Consider the following 21,313-nt stretch of genomic DNA (forward strand, 5'->3'; position numbering starts at 1 on the left):
GTTATGTACAACCCTTTTTCTATCTGCACTGATCATCTCAATCTACTTTTGCCACTTAAAGACTTTATGTCTGCCTTCTGTTGACCTCTCTACTAGCAAAACCACTTTTCCAATGATTTTGCTGCTTCATGCTAGGCAAGGAATATCAAGTTTTTCCTAAATGTCTTCCCTCACAAGAAATGCTGTTATTGAACAAGTCTGCCCTGAGCCATAAAAGCCAGAAGCCAGCAGAAAAGCATTGCTGGTGGATGCTTTTTTGCAGGTTTGTGACTACTTCCCCTGAACCACAGCTACGGCACAACGTATGTGCGGGAAGAAATGTAGTGCAGCCATGCATTTTATTTCATGGGAGCCATGCAAGGGCTGCAACTGGGGTGAATGTGGATATAAGAGGAGATGCTCAGATTGAAGCACTGCTCGCTGTCCTCTGCATCTTCTGAAGACCAGTTGGCAAGCCAACCTGCTTGTGTCAGCTGCATCAAGACTCTCAAAAGTTTGGAGGGAGTCTAGCTGTTGAAGAATCCTCTTTGGGAATAAATCCTACTGGACAATCATTGCAAATCCCCTTTAGAGTGTTACTGAATATGCTCACTTAGTCCTCCGAGCATTTTCAAGTTTGGGTGAATCTTTCTTAAAGCAGTGTCACACTGTGAACAGCAGTTGGTGGACAATTCTGCCTTCCTTCAGGACCTGTTTCAGTCCTGAATCAGTATGCTGTATCCTGGAAGAGACAAACTCTCAAGTTCTCTCTCAGAAGCCTTTTCATTCTTAAGAAGTTGACTCTAATCATATATGCATTTTTTCTGGTGTTCACCTGGGAAACTAGATTCTAGGTTCCTCTCCTCTTTATTTGCAGATCACTGTTATTCCTCAATTTCTTGTTCCGTATCAAATAAAATCAATGAAATTTTATCACCTGTCTTAAACAGGTCAGGTGATTAATCCTTTTCTGAACTTAAAAATTGGTACCTATCGGTCTTATCAGCCTAAATATGACCTCTGTCATATTAGCCATAGGGTGAACAACAGTACAACATAAGAGTATTATGTTCCAGGTTTCCTCCGCTTAATTTAGCCATAATAGCATGGTCTAGCTGCCTTCTATTTAATTATACCCCGTCTGTGTGACACCCTGTTCTCCTAAGCTTTTCAAAGAGATTCTTTCCTTTACAAAGCCATTGCACATTCTCAACTCAGTAGTCAACGCCGCTGTCTGAAAGTTTCCTTAATCAACGTACACACGAATTGACTGGAGGCACGTCCCGGGGAGGCGTCTTTCTTCCAAGCGGAGAGCGGGCACCCCTGCCTTATGACCAGTGATGGAGTCCGTGTGGGAAGTCGTGCAAATACAGAAATCCACTACCTGCAGCTCTTTCAAACCCCATCTACCTGTAGGATATATTGGCTGAACTGCCTGTAATTCCCAAGTAGCTGGATAGCAAACACCGCTTCATCACTTCAGGCTAAGCCGCAGGCTTTCACCCCCGTCTGCAGCCACATCTGAAGTAGGCAGCGCGCCCTTACGCCCAGCGTTCCCACTCTAGAGCCTCCTCGCAGGTTTGTTCGTGGGCAACTCTCCTCTCGGCACCACGCAGCTAGTGGGAAGGGGCGTCCCGACCCCCGCCGCGGACGGGGAGACCTCGGGGGGGGGGGGGGGAGGGGGAGCGGGGCAGGAGCGGCCGCTCACCCGCGTCCCCCCGCGGCGGGGCTGAGGAGAGCCGGGGGGGCGGAGGAGAGGGCAGAGGGGGCTGAGGGCGCTGAGGATGGGGTGCCGCCGAAGGCTCCGCGCGTCCCCCATCCCCATCCCCTTGCGACGGGAAGCGGCGCCTCCCCGGCGCCCGCCCCGGGATTTTTATCGTCGAAGAATTAAAAATGGAGATTTGGGCGCGGAACCCAGTGGGGCTGCCAGGTCCGGCCCCGCCTCCCCGGGCCTGGGCGCGGGGGCGGCGGAGCGCTTATCCCGGGACGGGGCGCCATTCGCGGGGTCCTTGTGACGGCCGCCGCCGCCGCGGGCAGGTGAGCGGGGCCGGGGGCGCGGAGCGCCGGCAGCCGCGCGGGGGGGGGGGGGGGGGGAGGCAGCGGGGGGCGCGAGGCGGGGGCGGGACGGAGGGCGGCCGCGTGCCTGAGCAACGATCCTCGCTCAGGGCCCCTCAGCACCGGGAGCTGAGAAAAACCCCCGAGTTCTCGCAGGTCTGTGACGCTTGAAAACGTTAATGACGTTTCCGGGTGAAGAAAAGGGATAACTGGAGGTGTCGGGCACTCGCTGTGTTTTACTTGCGCCTGAGCACGATGGGTACCACCCCTGAAGGCAGATCCTGCTCTTCATACACCAGCTCTTACCTGCCACATTTCTGGAAACCGAGCTGAGCGCCGATGCCCGCCCAGGGATAGTTCCTCATTTCCACGCGGTGAATCAAACCCGAGTGGGAATTTAGTTCATCGTATTTGCTGAGGCAGTAAGAGAATAAATGGGAAGCAAGACCCCGGGTTAGGTACCCTCGGTGTGTGTGAAAGGGGGAATAGCCACTGAAAGCAGGGGGCTGGGCACTCTAATTGCTGATAGTTTCCATTTTGGGGGGATAGACCCTTCAGTTTTGGGGTGGATGTGCTGATAATCCATGAAGGTAGGGAAAGCTGTAGAAACATAGCAGTGTACGAGATAGGTGGATTTATAGAGGCAAATAAAGTGGGTGGTGACTGTGTGAGACCAGCAAAAGAGTTATTTTCCGTGGAACTGCCACAAAAAATCTAGGAAATGTAAAATTGGAATTTCATTTACATTGAGAGGCAAGATGCAGAGTTGTAACTGTTAGATCACTCTCCTTGTGAACAGAGCAGTTGCGTTTGACAGAAGAGAAAGTAGGAGCCTGCCACAAGAAAGCAGGTGTCAAAAAATGCTCTGTAGAAGAGTCTCCAGCTGCTTTACACTCATCTTCCCACTACACTCTGCTAAACCTACTGCCAAGAACAAACCGGTGAGCGGAAGACCAAGATTATCTACTCTTTAGTCATGGTTGAAAGCCAACTAGAAGGTTTTAATTTTGATGCCATAGGTCTCTTGTGACAGCTTTGTTGTTGCACTTCCGTTCCCTGGGATTATAGTGTCGGTAAGATTATCCTTATCAAATGATGCTTCAGCAAGAGCTTGGGATCTGAGTGACTTGTAGTACAGGAGGCTTTTGTGGGAAGGGGAGCTCCCCTTTAAGTAGGGAGATGTTAGTTCTGTCTCCCTCTGACATCACCTGTAATTTTACATTGTAGATACAGCTATTACTCTGGAATTCAATATGCTTAATAGGTGGAGCCCAAACAAACATCTTGCTTGGCAACACGGATGTTCTTCTCTAGAAGAATAATGAAATCACTCAGAACAGTAACGCTTCAAGTCCGTCACTAGATGAGATGTGCAAGATATGGACAATTTAAAAAATGTTTGTTCACAAAACGCTATGCCCACTTGTTAACCTTTTATGGGATGTTCAGTATTGAAGAACATGGGAGCTGCTCTGGGCTCAGATTTGATAAAATCAGAAGAGAAATGTCTCTCTCAAATTTTGAGACTTGGGGCAAACCAGAGCAGTTACCAGTAAACAGGTTGCGGTGACACTCTTGCATTGTCTTCCAGTGCATAATCAAGCAGGTCTTTAGTAATAGCCTTGCAATAGGCACTCAAATAGTTATGTAATAATTTCCTATACGGCGTTTGGTAGAAAGGATGCTTCAAAATTGTGTTTGTGGTCTCAACAAGGGGCTGGTGAGAGATAGCCAGTAGAACATGGCAAAAATAGAAGTTCTGTCCTGTTGTAGTCCTTTGATGTTATACTGGCAGTACAGAGGGATGCATTTACCATGTTGGACTCACATCATATGGTCCAAAAACCAGGGTCAGGGTTCAGTGATCAGGGTTCATTCTTCCCTTATGAATTGTTGGAGGCGGTGTACAATTGAACTGTGGGAGCAGGAACTGAAACCTGGTTGAGCCCCCTACCTACCAGAAAAACCCATGCTGCTTCTAGTTTTTTCTCAGTCGGTCAATCATTTATTCTTTCTCCACTCTGGCTTGTATTCAACTGGAATGACGTTGAATTAGCTTGCATCCCACCCACCCAGCTAGCTGGCGTAAAGTGAACTCACTCCATGTGTACCCAACTACTTTCATACGTCCTCAGTCAAATCTCTACTGTTAATACCTGTTTTGTAGGTTTTAAAAAAAATACTTTTGTACATTTAAGTATTTTAATTTCTTTCTAAAGCTTTTTTTTTTAGTGTCTACATCGAACTTAAAATCAGAAATGAACAAGTTACTATGTTCATTTATACTGTAGTCTGTGAGCAAACAAGGTTAAATGTAGCGGTCTTCCAGCCAGCAAATAAGTTTCTGTTACATAAAAACTGGGATGGAGGAAGTGGAATCAGTGGGATATTACATTGTTTACATTGATCAATGTAACATCCCATTAATATTAGGAGAAAATTCTGAAAATGCTGAATAATGTAGGACATATAGACTCAATTCTCATTTGATGGGGATTCCACCACTGATGGATACTTTTTTGTCGTGTCAGTTGATGACATCATTCATTTCATATGTGCTCCATTATAAAGAGCTTTATTTTTTAATCAAAATGTCAAGTGGCATTGGTAATACACTTTCATAATCCCCATAGGCCAGCTTAAGTTTGGGATGTTCCCAAGAGTGATTTTGCTTGTGTCAGCATTTTCACAATCATCTTGTTAGCGGGGAGCCAGCTGATCCTGTTGGAGACCAGGCTGGTGGTGAGAACATACACTGAGGTGCTGGTGGAAGGGCGAGTTCCAAGTAGCAGCTCACGTGTGGCTTAAAGTGACTCTTTAACAAGCCCCTAGTAAAACTGTATGTGCATGACACCTGCACAAGCTATTGAACCTCTCATTTCCTCAAAGAATGGAGGTGCATTTGTTTACAAAATTATAATGAGTGGCATCAGTTACCTTCATCACATACCAGTGTTTAAGTAATTTTGCTTCATGAAGTTCAACTAGGTCAAGTGTAAGGTCCTGCACTGGGTCGGGGCAATCCCAAACATGGATACAGGCTGGGTGATGAGTGGATTGAGAGCAGCCCTGTGGAGAAGGACTTGGGGGTATTGATGGATGAAAAACTGAATATGAGCCGGCAACATGCACTCACAGCCCAGAAGGCCAATCGTATCCTGGGCTGCATCAAAAGAAGCGTGGCCAGCAGGTCGAGGGAGGTGATTCTGCCCCTCTACTTGGCTCTCGTGAGACCCCACCTGGAGTACTGTGTCCAGCTCCGGGGCCCCCAGCATAAGAAAGACATAGACCTGCTCGAACGGGTCCAGAGGAGGCCCACGAAGATGACCAGGGGGCTGGAGCATCTGTATGAGAACAGGCTGAGAAAGTTGGGGTTGTTTAGCCTAGAGAAGAGAAGGCTTCGGGGAGACCTTTATAGCAGCCTTCCAGTGCTTAAAGGGGGCCTACAGGAAAGATGGGGAGGGACTCTTTTTCAGGGAGTGTAGTGATAAGACAAGGGGTAATGGTTTTAAACTGAAAGAGGGTAGATTTAGATTAGATATTAGGAAGAAATTCTTTACTGTAAGGGTGGTGAGACAGTGGAACAGGTTGCCAGGAGAAGCTGTGGATACCCCCTCCCTGGAAGTGTTCAAGGTCAGGTCAGATGAGGCTTTGAGCGACCTGATCTGGTGGAAGGTATCCCTCCCCATGGCAGGGGTGTTGGAACTAGATGATCTTTAAGGTCCCTTCCTACCCAAACCATGCTATGATTCTATGATTCTATGATTTATCTGGCTGCTGAGTCTGCAGTTGCTTGTGTTTGGGGACTTTGGAGTAATCTTAAATCCCTTCCAGTCCTCCAGATTTTCTCTAGTCTTTCAAGAGTTACTAAAAATGAGTATCAGGATGCCAGAGGGAATTTCAGGTGGTTTTGAAAAGAATGTTAGGTACAAAAAGATACCTGGGCATATTAATCTTAAAATGTTGGTAGATCATACGATCTCTTTATCACCAGGTTCCAGTTAGTGATCAATATATCCAAATTAATCCCCATATCATATAGGGGTTATTATTGGTACATTTACTATCGGTATGGACATTTTATCTTCAATTTTAAGCCAGTTTTGCTACTGGCTGTAGTAGTCTGTGTTCCCAGTCTGAAGGCCCCATAACAACGCAAAATCCACTCCCTTCCTTCACCCTATGTTGCAGCCTGAATGAGTTATTCTAAGTACTGCTTCTGATTCAGTAGCCTAAGGCAAGCCCTTAACATGGTCTTCTCCTGGGCTCTGTCAGCACAGCACGCTTCGCAGGCATCGAGGATTTGTAGACCTTGCTCTTATCAGCAACTTTAAACAATTAAAAACTTCTTTACTATAGAGTAGCACCACACCATCAGATTTATCCTTCTTAAACGCCTTCTAAGCAGAGATTTTAATATCTGAATCATGCAGACTATTCCTTTTATTTCTTTCATGTTATTGATAAAACTTCTCGTCAATGAGAACTTCCAGATCTTCCTGTATCTTAGTCAGGCACCAGTCACCAGAATATAAACAATTCCATATTAATTCTTGTCATGTTCTTTGCCACATTGGTTTCATTCGTTTGTGCCATGCTGAGCATCATTTAATACAATGCTTGCTTCCTTTGAGCTCCTAGTTTACTATCCTTCCAGCTTGTGCTCTACCTATTAAACTGTCTCTACCTTGACCCATGTGTTTTTGCACTTTTACCCTTCCGATTCTTTCCCCCATCCCACTGCAGAGGGGGGAATTAGCGAGCGGCTGTGTGGGGCTCAGCTGCCTACTGGGGTTAAACCATGACGGTCCTTTTTGGTGCCCAACATGGGGCTCGAAGGGTTTGAGATAAGGACAGGTTTGACTGAAGTGTGCGAGACCAAATTTACAGCTGTTACAGCTACTCATCGGCAGGGCTTGCCATGAGGCTTGCTTGCCTTACTGCATGTTAGTCTAGTGCTTGTTCGTGGCTGCTCTTTGCTTTTGCTATTTGCTGTACTCCTTGTCATCCATAACTGAATGAAGCTGTGCTTTACACCAGTCCACCCCTATATTCTACCCAGGGCTTCAAAGGAGAAAAATAAAAGCGGAGTGGGTAGTATATAACAGGTTTGCTCATATAAGTATGCAGCTGGAGACATAACGTCAGAAAAGTCTGGACTTGCTGTACTTCATAATCTTGACACTGACTGGCAATTACGATTTGTTTCTTGTAGGTACTTGCTCTGGTGTTGGAGCAGAAAAATTTACTCGTTAAACAAGTAGTAACCTGACTGAGGCAAATAAAAGCTTGTATTCAGTTATGGATTACTGAACCTGATTGCAATGTTTAAATCTCTGACTAATGCTCAAGAATCTTAAAATCAGCCAGCGATGCTGGAGTGCTCTTGCATTCCAGAGAAACCACCACCTGCTGTCAGGCAGGCAGGATCAGCTGTAGGAACAGACAAGTAGGCATGTGGCAAACATATCACTAGGGCCATGGAACCCACTTGGCCTTTGCCAGGGCTGGAAAATCTGAAAGAAGGGTGTGTTGGCACGGTTGTGTGGATGAGGGGCGAAGAGCTGCTTTCCCCAGTGCTGCCAGCAGTACCAAATGCTGTCCCAGGCACCTCCAGCCCTTGGGAAGGAGCCACGGGTGTCCACATTTTGCCTACCGGCTCTTCGTCTAGCTCAGCTGCTCACTCCACTGTTAATTCCCCTTGCTGCCAGCTGCTGCCAGAGGGACCAGAAGCCCAGGCTGGACACTCTGCAGAGGATCGGGAGAGCCCAGACCTCTGGTAGCAGTCTTGGCTAACGCTGATGAAAATACTTATCACTTGCCCTCTTTTGAGCTGCTAAAAAGTAAGCCATACTTATACAGAGAAAGCATCTGATAAATAGCTTTGACAGTGAAGGTGCTCTGTTGCATGGATCCTGAGGCTTCCTTGGGACTCCAGCCCTCGTCCTTTCAGCCCCTATTATCTGGCTGTATAAAGAAGATCCATAAATACAGGATAATCTCATCACCATTTACAGGCAGTAGTGGATGGCAATTGCCAGCAGCTATCTTGGCATGACAGAGAGAGAAAAAATGTTTGACTCTGGGTTATACCAAAATAGGCATCAGGTATATCTACAGAAAACTTTTTTCCTGAATTGAGAAACTTCCATGATTAGAGAAATTAGAGCTGGCTTTTTTTCTCCTCCATGCAGGACATGATAGGTAGAAAAGAATCCTGCACTTCAGGACAGATACCAATGACTGACCTAAGCTGCCTTGCCTACGTACTGGAAGAATGGACTGTAGCGGAGTACCTGAAGAAATACCTTTTTCATGTGGTCATCATCTCACTGACAATGAGTGCAATATTAGCTTTTTTTATAGTTCCTTTAACAATGCTCTTTTTCATTTACGTCTCTAATATTTTGCTTTTAATATATCAGAGGAATGGTGAGATAAAAGCAGATCCCTTGAGTGATGTTTGGGATAGTGCAAGGAAAACTATAGCAAGCTTTTGGGATATATACGCAAGAATATGGCATGGTAAGTATGACATGTCTTGTCTGAAGCTTTGAATTATAATAAGTATTAAATACACATAAGTTTTAATTTTTTTTAATTTCTTCCAAATGGATATAAAGAAATGACATTTATTATACTTTGTATGGCATCTAACCCAAAAGTTTCTGCCTCAAAGACTGATTGCAATATAGAATAAGCAGAATGAAAGGGAGAAATTAGTTTATATAGGGTAGATTTCTCTTAAGTGAATAGACAGGTGGAGTTCTCCGTATATGGTATCAGAGTGAAGCACACTGTTAATGTTAGTTCTAGTAACATAACTGCAAAGGAGATGTGAGATTTATTTTTTAGCTTAGTAGCCATTTAAAACCCACTTAATAAATGATCAAAACACAACAACTAGTTGGAAATGTAATTAGTGTATTTTTAGTTGGTGAAAACTACTTTGTGTTATGACAATTGAAAATAATTTTAAGAGCTGTACGGACAAAGAAATCATTAGATACCACATCTAAGTTTGTACCGTGGCAGAATTTAAAAGCAACCAGTTTCATTACACTCAACCTTCAGCTACTTGCAACACACCCTCCTCCCTAGGAAAATCCTCAGCAGCATGCTAGGCACTTGTTCTTCCCACAGTCTTGCTATCAGCAAGACACAACTTTGCTGCCCTAAGGATGAAGAATAACAGGTTGTTATCTATGTTGCTATCCTTCCTCACAGCTTTTTCCCTTAATCTTTGAACATCCTGCAGTATAAAACTTTCTCCACCTCCTTCTAGGACTCTGCCTGCTCCATCCCCATCCTTTCTCCCTGAATGGCTTATGACAGGTGCTGTGGCAGGGATGGAGATGAAGGCAGACAAGGTGGAATGGAGCTCTTAGCTGGCAGAAGCTGTGGCTTTCCCAAGCCTTTGTATACATCAGCCTCCTACTCTGGCTCCACCTAAAGCCTAAATCAAACATAGGAAGAGCCAGGAGAGGGATTTACGGAAGTCCATGTCTGTGAGGAAATTCAGTTCCACTGTGAAGTGAATACATTTAACCCTCGTGGAGAGAACCTCTCTTTGGGATTCTTATGGATTCTGGTTTGGACTTAAACATCTCAACCAGAGAAACTTTTTATTATGTAAAATCCCAAGCTTTTCATTCTGCCTGACACAGAATGGAGATTCATACTTCCGTATTTCAGGAAAGCATCCTGACTGGTTGGTTGCCTCTCATTCTGCCGATGAAGCGGTTTCACACCAGTATAGTAATTTTTTTTTTTCATTATTGTACTTTGGACTGGGAAAAGTTCCTAATGGGAAATAATTAATTTAGTCCCCTCACTGGGGAAAATGTCAGGTTCAGGTCTGATCTAGTGATTAAACTGACCAACAGATTAGTCCACCGATAACCTGTGGTATTTGAGGGGCTTTCTCTTTGCTATTGACCAAAAGTTCCATCCAGAACTTAATTCTTTTAAAAGCTACTGCAGAGGCTTTCACAACTCTCTGAAAGTCATTTAACAAAGGGCAGTAAACAGTTTTCTTTAAACTGCCAGATGATTTACATCTGCCATTGTCAGTGTATTGCTTTCCATCCCAAACAGGTTATGAGCTTCATGGTGTGGAAAACCTACCAGAAGGACCGGGCATTCTTGTGTATTACCATGGAGCTATTCCTGTAGACTACCTTTACTTTTTGTCTAGGCTGTTCCTCTGGAAGAAAAGACTTTGTCTGTCAGTAGCTGATCATTTTGTCTTTCGTTTACCAGGTAAGAACGTGTTCTCTTGTATTTAAGCATCCTGGATTGAAATTTACATATATTACCTTTCAAGAGAGCTTTTAAACTAAAGGACTGCTTTTAGACTTTTAAACTAAAAGTTGGTAGATGAAGAAGGGCAAACAGGGTAGAATATCCTGTTTTTTAAGTGAAAGGTCATAAAAACACTGGTAGACCCTCCAAAGCCAAGAAATAGACATTATATAATCCCATTGGGATGAAATGTCACGCCTCAGTAGAAAATGTAGGACAGGACTGTATTATTGACCTAAAGCTGGCTGGTCAGCAATGGGCTGTGAGCGCAGAAGAGCCCAGTAAATGGTAGGATACCAATTACCTACTTGCCCTCTACACTGAGTAGCCATTGCAGTGGGGTATGACATCAAATCTGTCTTTTGATCAAAGCCTGGAGTAGGGCACAAAACTTGTTTGAAGATTTTACTGTTGAAGAGAGCTCTGTAATACTGACCACCACAACATATTCAACACATTGTAGACTAAGAGAGAAATAAATAATTCCGTGGTGAAAAGGAGAAGATACAGAAAAGAAAACCTCATTAATTTTTAAAAAAACAAGGTATAAAGAAGGAGCATCCAGAAGGAATAGCAGGGAGATTATTTAAAGGCACCTTTATACCACTTATATTAAAAATTATTATAATACAAAGGAGTAAAGGAAGCTATTTAAAAGTAGAAGGACATTCTTCAGAAAATGAAGTTGTGTTCAAACACTGAAAACAAAGAGCATAAACTCAAGCATGTTTGATGCAAGAACATATTAAAGCATCCCTAGAAAGATGGTGAGGAAGAAATTGCTAAAGGCATACTTAGTAAATACTGTGTAGTACTAAACACATCAGAAGCATGAAGTCATCAAGAGGTGATTGGCTTTTAAGAGGACCCCTAAAGGAAGATAAAGCTTAGCAGAACATTGCAAAGGAGACTTCTTTTTTAAGGGATAAATGAGAGGTTACTGTTTCAAATTGAAGTGTCCGTAGCACAGATTTTTATTACAAATGTATAGTAAACTATTGTCAGGACCAAGCAATGCTCTCAGCTGTGCAATTTCTGGACTATTGATGTGTACATAACATATTGCTTGAATTATGTTCATGCTAGAGGAACAGAAGGTGGCAAATACGGTGTCAACCTGTAAAAAGGCTACCAAAAAAGGCATCTTATAAAAAAGACCACAAATAATGGAGATTAGGCCTCCTCATTTGCTGCATTAGTAGAAAATGTGGCTGAAAGTAATAGACTGAGTGAAAATTCTCAAACTCTTGCTCTACCATACTTACCTGCTTTTTGCAGAGAAATGTTACACTTCACAGATTGGTTCTTTAAAGAATGCTCATGAGCATATGCTCAGTCTGTTGGATTAATTACAGTTATGGGAGAAGTCTTCTTGTGAATGAATAACTGCTTAAAAGGCAGGAAATAAAGGGTAGAAATAAATAGCTCGTTTTCACAAAGAAGCAGAATTCACCAGGTATACTAATGAAGATCAGTGCTGGCACCTATATTGTTCAAAATAATAATAATTTAGAGAAGTAGTGAGGTGACAAAGCTTTATACTGGCCATTTTTTTTCCAAGGCAGTAAAAGCCCACACAGAGAGTACAGTTATCTACCAATACTGAATCACTGGCTGAATAAATGGCAGATGAAACCCAGTATTAGTTATAATGCAGTGCAGAAGGAAAGAAAAACAAGTCGAAACACCTAAACATGTAATTAGGCTTTAAATTTTCTAGATGACTTTAGGAATATGTCAGCTTAAATCTCAGCAATCGCCAAAAGACAAACAATTTTAGGCTTATCATGAAAAAAGAAGAAACAGAAAATACCATTATGTTCTCAAAATGCATGTGGTGCCCACATCTTGAGTACTGCATGGAATTCTGGTCTCCCCATCTCAGAAAAGCTGCAAAGTAATAAAGATACAAAAAAGGGCAAGGATGACCAGAGGCCTGTCATGGCTTCCCTTGAAGAGCCAGTACATAGAAGTCTTGCATGACTGAGGGGTACAAAATTCTGTGTGACCTGGAAAAGGGGAATAAGAAATGATAATATGTTCATAGAATCATAGAATCATTAAGGTTGGAAAAGACCTCTAAGATCATCGAGTCCAACCGTCAGCCCAACACCACCATGCCCACTAAACCATGTCCCTAAGCGCTGCATCTACACGTCTTTTAAATACCTCCAGGGATGGGGACTCAACCACTTCCCTGGGCAGCCTGGTCCAATGTTTAACCACTCTTTCAGTAAAGACATTTTTCCTCATGTCCAAAAGGGAACATATGATACATAATAATTCTTAACAGGCAAAAGTTTTAAAGCCAAGCAAAAGAAGTACCTATTCACTTAATAAGGATATGGTATTCATGGCTGCAGGATAAAACAGGAATACATGAGAGCTGACAAAGATGTTAAAAAAAGTCAACATCTGTCTTTGACAGAAAGATCTCTCAAACACGATGCCTTGAATAAGATTAAATACAATTCAATTACAAGATGTGCACTGTGTTTTCCACTGTCTTCCAAAGTTTCTGTTGCAGACCGTTGTCAAAGTTGCAGTGCTAGACACCAGTTCTGGCAGTCCATAGTTGTTATTTACGTTTATTAATATTAACAATTTCTTTTCAGACCATGCTGTTGGGACAGTGAATTTGAAGACTGGGGAAACTCATTTGCTGAAGCTGTCTATGGGAGTTCCCAACTGATAGATTTAAAATGAAGATAATATTAGAAAGCATAGAGTGCTTCTATGGTTCTCAATCTGTCTTTTGGAGAAATTCCAGTTACGGAAACAAAGGAAGGAGATCCATTGAACTGTTCATGCAGTGCTGAAACTGCCCTGCTAACTTCTGCCATTCATGCATCTTGAGAGTCGTACAGCAGTCCAATTTGATCCACGTAGTTTGCAATTTAACCACAAAATACTCAATTTAACAACTCAAAACCTCAATGTTTAAAATGTTAAACATCACATTTTAAAAGAACACTAAAAATAGTTGCCTGTCAGGTATTTATTTTTGTAGGAATCTTTATTATACTGAAAATTTATTATTTTTTCTGTATTAAAATATTTAAAAAGGAGGAAGGAATAGATATTTATTTTCAGATTTCTAGCTATGTTGCACGGCTGGTGTTTTGATAATTATAGAAAATAGCATGTGGAGGCATTAGTTTATTGAGATGCTCCTGATAAGCTGGTTCATCTTCATAATATTTGGGCAAAAGCAGTCACGTATTTGTCCTTTTGCCGATATTTACTCTGTACAGGTTTTACTTCCTTCGTACAAATTTGCCTTAGTCTAAATATATAGCTATTAGATTTTCATTTAGCTGTAATCTTGCTGCTACATGTAAGCAGTATGTGTGATATATTGTTATAATAATATGTATTTGCTACTTATTTATTGCAGGACTTAAATTATTATTGGAAGTGACGGGTGTTATGCCAGGTACAAGGGAGGAGTGTCTCATTGCACTGAAGAATGGACGCTTGGTGTCCATCTCACCAGGTGGACTTAGAGAAGCACTATTCAGTGACGAAAGTTATCAACTCATATGGGAAAATCGAAAAGGCTTTGCTCAGGTTGCTCTAGATGCAAAAGTGGTGAGTATTATATGTTACCAATCCCAGTTTATGCTCATTGCATACATGCTTCATGTATGTAAAATGCAGCTTAGGAGTGTTTGTTGGAAGATCTTCCAGACAGAAGAAAAGGTTTGGGAGTAAAGATTTCTTTTCCTTTTCCCACCACTTTCCTCAAGCACATTAATCCATAGGGAGCAAGGATTTTATGGAACTGTATAGCTTTTTCCTGACTGTTGCAAGGCATCCATCTCTACAGTTCCATGTCTACAGTTCCACCATGCAGGCATCCAATTTCTTGTCTTGACTGTATTTCAGGAATCTTCACTGTAGTCCTTCTCTATATCGCCGTAAGGTTTCATTGTTTTTTCTCATCCTACTAGACTTATATCTTTATCTTACTTCTACACACCCAGTCATTTTCTTATGGCTCTAATGTATTATCCTTATCTTTCTTTCTTCTCATACATTCTATGAGGGTCCAGGATTTTGTTCTTACCCTTACTTTTCTTCATGTTTGTGAAAGATTGCGTCGACTAACACAAGGTGTGTCTACATCAGTGCCTGAGTTTGAATCACGTGTGCACTTTTGAAGCAGTTTTTCCATCTCCCTCTCTTACCATGCTTTCATTCACATCATGGAATGTGTTAGAATACCTGCGCTGCATACCTTTTGGCTGACACTAAACCAGAAGTGGGACCTAATACTCTCCAGTTGCAGATGGGCATTCAGTCAATGGTACCAGACAAGAATTAGTTCTACTTAAAAACAGAGCACTGAAATGTGTTCAGTGTTGATGTCAGATCCTCAGCATCCTCTAGAGATGTGCTTCTATTGGTTTGCACTCCACTAATGTACACATGGCCACAGCTTCAGCTCTATTTTCCGTATGGATGATGATCTACAAATACAAACTTCTACCACTGGCTCTGACTTCTTCCATATAATTCAACGTGAGACTGTTTCTCTGATATAGTCTCTGGGAAATAATTTTATTTGGGATGGCATAGAGCTGAAAGAGCAGCAACCCTGTCTTTTTCCTAACTGCCACTTCTCATCATCATCACCACCACTAGAGATGACTTTTCTGTCTTAATTTAGACTTAGCATACCTAGCGCTCTTTGTGTCTGACAATACTGGTACACATCCAGGTTTCATCTGTTCTGCCATGAGCTTTCTGCTACTTCCTCATGAATTGCACAACCGACATTTTTCTTTACGTTCTTATGAATATCTCATCAATTGCAGTATTCGTCTTTGGTCTTCCACATAAACATAATCCTTTTCTGTCTATATAGAAGAATCTCTACAGGGAGTTGAGTTCTTCCCATGAAACTTGAATTTCTTACCACCCCTTTCAGGTTTTTTGTGCAGTTATCTCTCTTTCTCGCCCCATCCAGTTTGTTGCATCTCAAACTTTGCTTTGGTCTCTTGTGCTAGATAACTTAGATAACTAAACACTTTAAAAAAAAAAAAAAAGGGCTATGCATTAACAGTAGAGGGGGCAATATTAACTTTATATACCATTTCTTATATAAAGTTAGACCCATAGTAGTAACTGGATTCCATCTTTTGACAAATTTGGAGTTTGATTGCTCCCGTTTGTTCTTGCTGCATTCTTTTCAATACTGGCCAAACCAGTCTTGTAGGTTGACTGAAGACTGGGGATAGACTCATCTAAACTAACAGAACTTGCTTTGTAACGTAGCAATTCATTCGTTGATCATCATATGCGAGTAACTTTCGTAGTCACCAGATTTCTTTATAGCCTAAGATATGTTTCTCTTGCACTATTCCTAAAATCTAAAGTGTTTTGTCTGTATGATAGGTGGGTTTCAAACATTTTAAATGTTAGACATACAGCGTTCAATCAATAGCTGAAGCTAAGTGTGGTATTTTTAGAGTCCAGTAGTTGTACGCTTTTAAAAGACGTTACTGATTTTTTTAAGGGTTTATTTCTAATAATTTCCCATAATTTCTCATTCTGAAGGGTTTACTATTACAACTTTATGTATGTTTGGTATTTTTGTTATTTGTCAGGGTTTTTTTCCTTTAAATGCTTTCCATCGCTTTGAGTTCTTTGTTAGGCTCTAGTTAGGTCTTTTTTCTCATGCTGTGGTTTCTGTTCTGTGGTAGTGATTCTTAACAGCATAAAGGTGTTCTTTCATTACCTTCTGAAAAAGTAATTCCAACAACATGCTCAAAATAGGGTTTAAAAACAAATGAAAAGGGAAAATAGAGGGGAAAAAAGTCATTGTATGTATGGATACAATCACTGTTAGTTTGTCTACAAACTATGAAATCTTACCTCAGGCTGTAAGACACGACTGTTTCAAGTTCAGGTATCTCAAGTGTCTTTCTTTTTAGTTACAATAATGAAGTGAACTTGTTCTTTAACTGCCTAAGGATCTGCCCTCCAGAAGGTGTGTAGTCCGGGTCAATGAGGACATACAATTGCCTTATTTGTCCAAGGGATCTGCAGAAGTTTTTTCCAGTGAGGTATTATCCAAACATTACTGCTTCAGTGAGATCTTACTTTGAGAAGCAGATGAGATGAGCCGAACGTGAATGTCTACTTGCTTTCTGCAAGACTTCACAAACTGAATACTTCCCTATTCACCACACATGATGTAAGCTTTGGACAGAGAAACTGCAAAACTTCATCTTATGTTTGTCAGCGATACTGCAATAAATATATAACATACAAGTTATTTTTTTAGAATCTCAGTTAACTTTTATAATGTACATTAAAAATGAAACCTATAAACCTCTAATACAATGTCAGTTATTTTCCTTTCAGATGGTGACTTTAAAACAGCAATGTTTGTGGGAGCTGAGAAACAGAATTTGATTTCTCTTCTGGAGTTTATTTTTTATAACAAGATTCCTTGTTTGCTACCTAACTGACTGATAATTATCCTCTGTATTCAAGTGATTTTCTTAGTTGCATTAACAGGGACTAAAACATAAATTCAAACTTGGTATATAACATTTCCACCTTTTTGTTTTTTTGTGATTCCTTAGCCCATCATTCCAATGTATACTCAAAATGTCCGGGAAGGATATAGGATGTTTAAAGAAAGAAGTAAGAAAGAACTTTAAAATATATTTTAAGTATTTGGCATGTTTTCTCCACTTCTCTCTCAGATTTCTCTCACTTTTCTCTTAGATCTTGCTTTTCAGACTTCTGCTTACTTTGGATTCTCTAACACGCTTGCTGTGGGTCAGAGGTATCTCAAATATGGCAATAACTTGTGTATAACTGGTTTGTGCTGTGTGATTTGGTTCTTTAATGCAGTCTTATTTCAGTGATCTATTAAGTCTATCGAGCTTTGTTTTGGTGGACAGTTACCAAAACCCTGTAATTTCTTCTCGACTGTCAGACCAAGCATGCATTTTTAAGTCGTCTTCCATATTAATCAGATTTCAAGTTTGGATTATGTTTTTTGTGACTATAATCTCACTTTTTCCTCCCTTAAACTATTTCAGGATTTTTTAGACAGTTGTATGAAAGTACTCGATTGCCGTTTACTCCTCCGTACGGAGGACTTCCAGTTAAATTTCGCACATACATTGGGGAGCCAATCCCTTACGATCCGAATATAACTACAGAGGAATTAGTTGAAAAGGTAAGTTAGCTCTCCTTGCAATATTGAACTACATAATTTGCCCTCTATTATACATGCACTTGAAACTATTTTTTTGTATGCTTGAATAAAGACAAATAGACTTTTACTAGCTTGTTAAAGCAATGGGCAGTTGAGCTCCAGGATTATTTAATGTACGGATACCTACAAGTAAGTATTGACATAGTAATAGTTGATTGGGATGCCCTCATCCTTTCAGAATGTGTGAGCTCTGTCTTCTTGGGATGCTAACTTTGTTTCTCCCATGCCTTTGATAACTTTGATAACTGAAATGATGTAAACTGTGTTTTAAGTTCAGTTTGCAGTAACTAGGAAAATAAATTCCACATATAACAAATACCTTTGAGAATCTTCTCTAAGTAACATAGGGCTCTAGAAACCAAGTTCCACAAGAGCTTCAGCCTCATTGTCAAAAGGAAAATGTTAAAAAAATAATTTGCATCCAAAATATAAAAATATTTTGAGTACCTACAGCTTGGTGAAATCAGTGGTGCTCAGGAGCATAAAAATGTTTATAGATCCAGGGTTTAGGCATTTTTCAAAATACTAATCTATACAGAAAACGCACTTTTAAAAATTTTTCATAGAAGATGAAAGGAGGACTTTATGCAAAAAAACCTGCTATGGCCTAGGAATACACAGATCAACACACTTGTTAGGAATCACTGATGTAACAAACACCTTGCTGCCCCCAAAAAGATGCAAGAAGGCTAGCTTTTCTTTCTTTTTTTTTTTCTTTTTTTAAGGATCTACTGCAGATTGTTCTGGGCTTCACAGCAGTGAAACCAGAAAGACAGGTTTGGTCTGTTACAAGAGAACTGCCCCAGCAAGCTGCGGAGTTTGGTCTTAGCAGGTTTAGCAGGCTGGAAGCAATATTGGTGATGAGACTGCCCTTACAGTTACCCATATTCTTGGATTTTGGGGTAACAGTATTTTGTGTATCTGCAAAACTGAAACTGAAATTTCCCATGACATTGATGTGCTTTACTAAGTCAAACCTTTGACCACCCACTTCAGTGGGAGTGCGGTTAGGTCTTCTCTGGCTTATATTAGTTACCCCCCCCCCCCGACTTAAATGGGGTTTGAGATGAGCAGTGGCCTGGCTGACCTCTGTCTGATCCTGCCCTGGAAAGGAGTCAGGACATGAATCTGTCAGGAAAGGTTTGGCCACTCTTTTCTTACATTCCCAGTGATATTCTACCATCAGTCTGGGGTAGGTCACTGGAGTATGTAGCTACCCTTACTTCAAGTTTAAATAAGTGAGGAAAAACTAAGGGAGATTATTTGTTATCCCAGCATTCCCTTCACAAACTTGCATTGAATCTCATGTAGAGTAAAAATGAACAGAATTTAGATATGAATTCTCTTATTATGGGCATGCTGACTATGATACAGTTACGAAAGAATTCATGTCGGGGAGGACAGATGGAGGTCCCTACTCCGAATTCCTGGTCCCATCAAGGTCAGCTATGAGATCAGATGAGGTTAGTCAGGCTTTATTCGGCGTCCCCATCTTCAGAGATGGAGATTGCACAGACTTAACGTTTGCATGTGTTAAAGGCTACTTTGGCTTACTAATGACCAGGTTTGATAAATCTCAATAATTTGAGCCTATCCAAACTGCAATCAATGTTTTTATTCCTTTCCTTTCCAAGAAAAGTGTCGTTAGGACAACTATCTAATATAGAAGACAACTTTTTTCCTAAAGTAGATCTTATGTGTGAATTTCCCAATACCTCTTGAATCTCTGAGAAGACGTCAGTGATTATACTGTTCTTCCTTGCATAAGCAGGTCTGTAAAGGCAACTTTCTCTTCTCTTTTCAGACAAAGACTGCCATCCAGGCTCTCATAAGCAAGCACCAAACAATCCCAGGCAGCATATGGAAGGCTCTACTGGAGCGATTTGATAAACGTCATAGAAGTGATTAGAATGTTTATGTTATGTCATTGTTTTTACAGCATACAGTAAAAAACAATGTCCGATGGCAATGATGACTAATAATTGGTGTTCAACCAGTTTAATTTACATGTTTCTATAGATTCAACAGAAGAAAACAATTAACCTCTTGAAGGTTCCCCTGTGTCTTTGAGGATATCCTGAAGTCAGAAAGGCTGAAGAAGAAAACTTATGTATAATAGCAATGCAACAGCTAAATTCCCCAAAAGGAAATCATGTAGCCAGGATTTGCCTGGTTCCTAAAACTAGTATGTACATACATCTGAGAGCCTCAGAAATTTTGTCTAGACCCGTGGTTTTATGTTTTGAGCAGTTCACGGTCCAGTCTCGGAGCAGAATCTCAGAGTCGGTGTTGTCCCACCAGAGTCCACCCCTCGGTGGGCACCTTCCCTGTCCGACCCCACGCAAGACGATGTCAGAAGAGAAACTGTCTCGCTTTAGCTAATGACCTCCTGCTTAGACCATTTTTCTAGAGAGACTATGCAAAGAGAAGTAATCCCATTAAACCAGATATTAGACTCTTACAAACATCAGCTTAGTGGTTCAGTACCTTGGGAAGTAGGAATGCTACATCCAAGACTTTGCCCTGACAGAAAAAAGAAAAGTCTCTCAAAGAGAGGAAAAAAGCTTTAGTTAAGCGTAGCACTATGCAAATACATGTAGAAAGTAGTTTCGAGTCTGAGCTGGTACATTCATGCCTTATTGCACCATCCAATACTGCTTTAGTGGATGAGGCTGCCCCCAGCCTGAGAATCCCTGCATCATAGTGTGTCTGCAGTACAGATGTGCTGTACTCACCCGGATCTCCCAGGGAGCAGGGAGAGGGCTGGGGGTGAGCTTACTTATGTAATGCAACCCCGAAGCTTACCATCACCGGTGGTTTGCCCAAAAATGTGGTACTGCAACACTGCCGTCCCCATATGGATTGAACCGAAATGCCGTTTGGAAAGGTGGACACAGGCAGCATAGTCTTCCTAATACAACTTTCAGAATACTGAAACTTGCTACAAAGCAGAATGTGTTTTTACAAGCTGTGGGATGTTGTTACTGGTGGGAGTGGGAGAACTTTGTGTAATCTATCCAATATGCCATTAAATGCAACCAAGTCTGTTAACATCAAACACTAAGAAAGGTAATTTTTTGTGCCTCATTTTTCCTTCTTGTGCTTTTAATACCTATATAATCCTTCCCCTCAACATCCTAAAACTTTACGTAGCATCTAAGGAAATATATACATTTGCCCATTTCCACTAGAAAACTACATCTGCTCTCTGGATTAAAATAAATCCCTCCTCTTCCTATGCTGCTTCTCCACAAATATTTCTTGCACATCTGGAGAAGGGAGCAGGACAGACAGGTGGGTTATTTTCCTGAAGCAAAAAGAGAAGAATCCTGTCCTGAAAAAAAATCTCAAATCTGTCCTAGGACATAGGAATGTTTACTTGAACACCTTAACTATAATTGCTGTATACGGGCAGAAAGATTTTTCTCCCAGCAGAGACTCAACATGCATAGGAGATGATAAACTAAAGGAAATTAAGATGCTGACTGATATGCTTGGACATGAACAGGAATGCAAACCATGCAGTCTCACGTAGTGCACTCCAACAATATAAGCTAAAATTCAAAGCCTGAGCTTAAGTCGAGTGAGAAAAGGAACTAAAAGAAAGGGCTATCAAATACTAAAATGGACACAGATGAAGAAGCAAGAGGAACTGAGTAACCAGAATCTGAGAGCATTCCTTGTATCGCAAAAACTATGCAGGACTAGGCAGCACCCTTCTCTGACTATCCTATC

At 41.3% G+C, this 21,313-nt stretch overlaps 1 protein-coding gene and 1 long non-coding RNA gene across 3 annotated transcripts in view; one reads left to right on the forward strand and one right to left on the reverse strand.

The window, feature by feature from the left end:
* Positions 1-21,313, reverse strand: part of LOC143156355 (uncharacterized) — a 46,761-nt gene that overhangs the window by 23,743 nt on the left and 1,705 nt on the right. The gene's annotated exons all lie outside the window — the stretch shown is intronic.
* On the forward strand, positions 1,954-20,636 carry LOC143156354 (DGAT1/2-independent enzyme synthesizing storage lipids-like). Of its 2 annotated transcripts, none has more exons than XM_076329699.1 (7): positions 1,954-2,016; positions 8,229-8,559; positions 10,132-10,296; positions 13,736-13,929; positions 16,935-16,995; positions 17,400-17,539; positions 19,383-20,636. In XM_076329699.1, the coding sequence occupies exons 2-7, from the start codon at positions 8,232-8,234 to the stop codon at positions 19,485-19,487; spliced, it is 993 nt and encodes a 330-aa protein (XP_076185814.1). In that variant the 5' UTR covers positions 1,954-2,016; positions 8,229-8,231; the 3' UTR covers positions 19,488-20,636. The 2 variants fall into 2 exon arrangements, with proteins under 2 accessions (XP_076185814.1, XP_076185815.1); XM_076329700.1 differs by lacking the exon at positions 1,954-2,016 and adding an exon at positions 2,166-2,190.

Source organism: Aptenodytes patagonicus, chromosome 2 (genome assembly GCF_965638725.1).
Source record: "Aptenodytes patagonicus chromosome 2, bAptPat1.pri.cur, whole genome shotgun sequence".
Classification (NCBI taxonomy): Eukaryota; Metazoa; Chordata; class Aves; order Sphenisciformes; family Spheniscidae; genus Aptenodytes; species Aptenodytes patagonicus.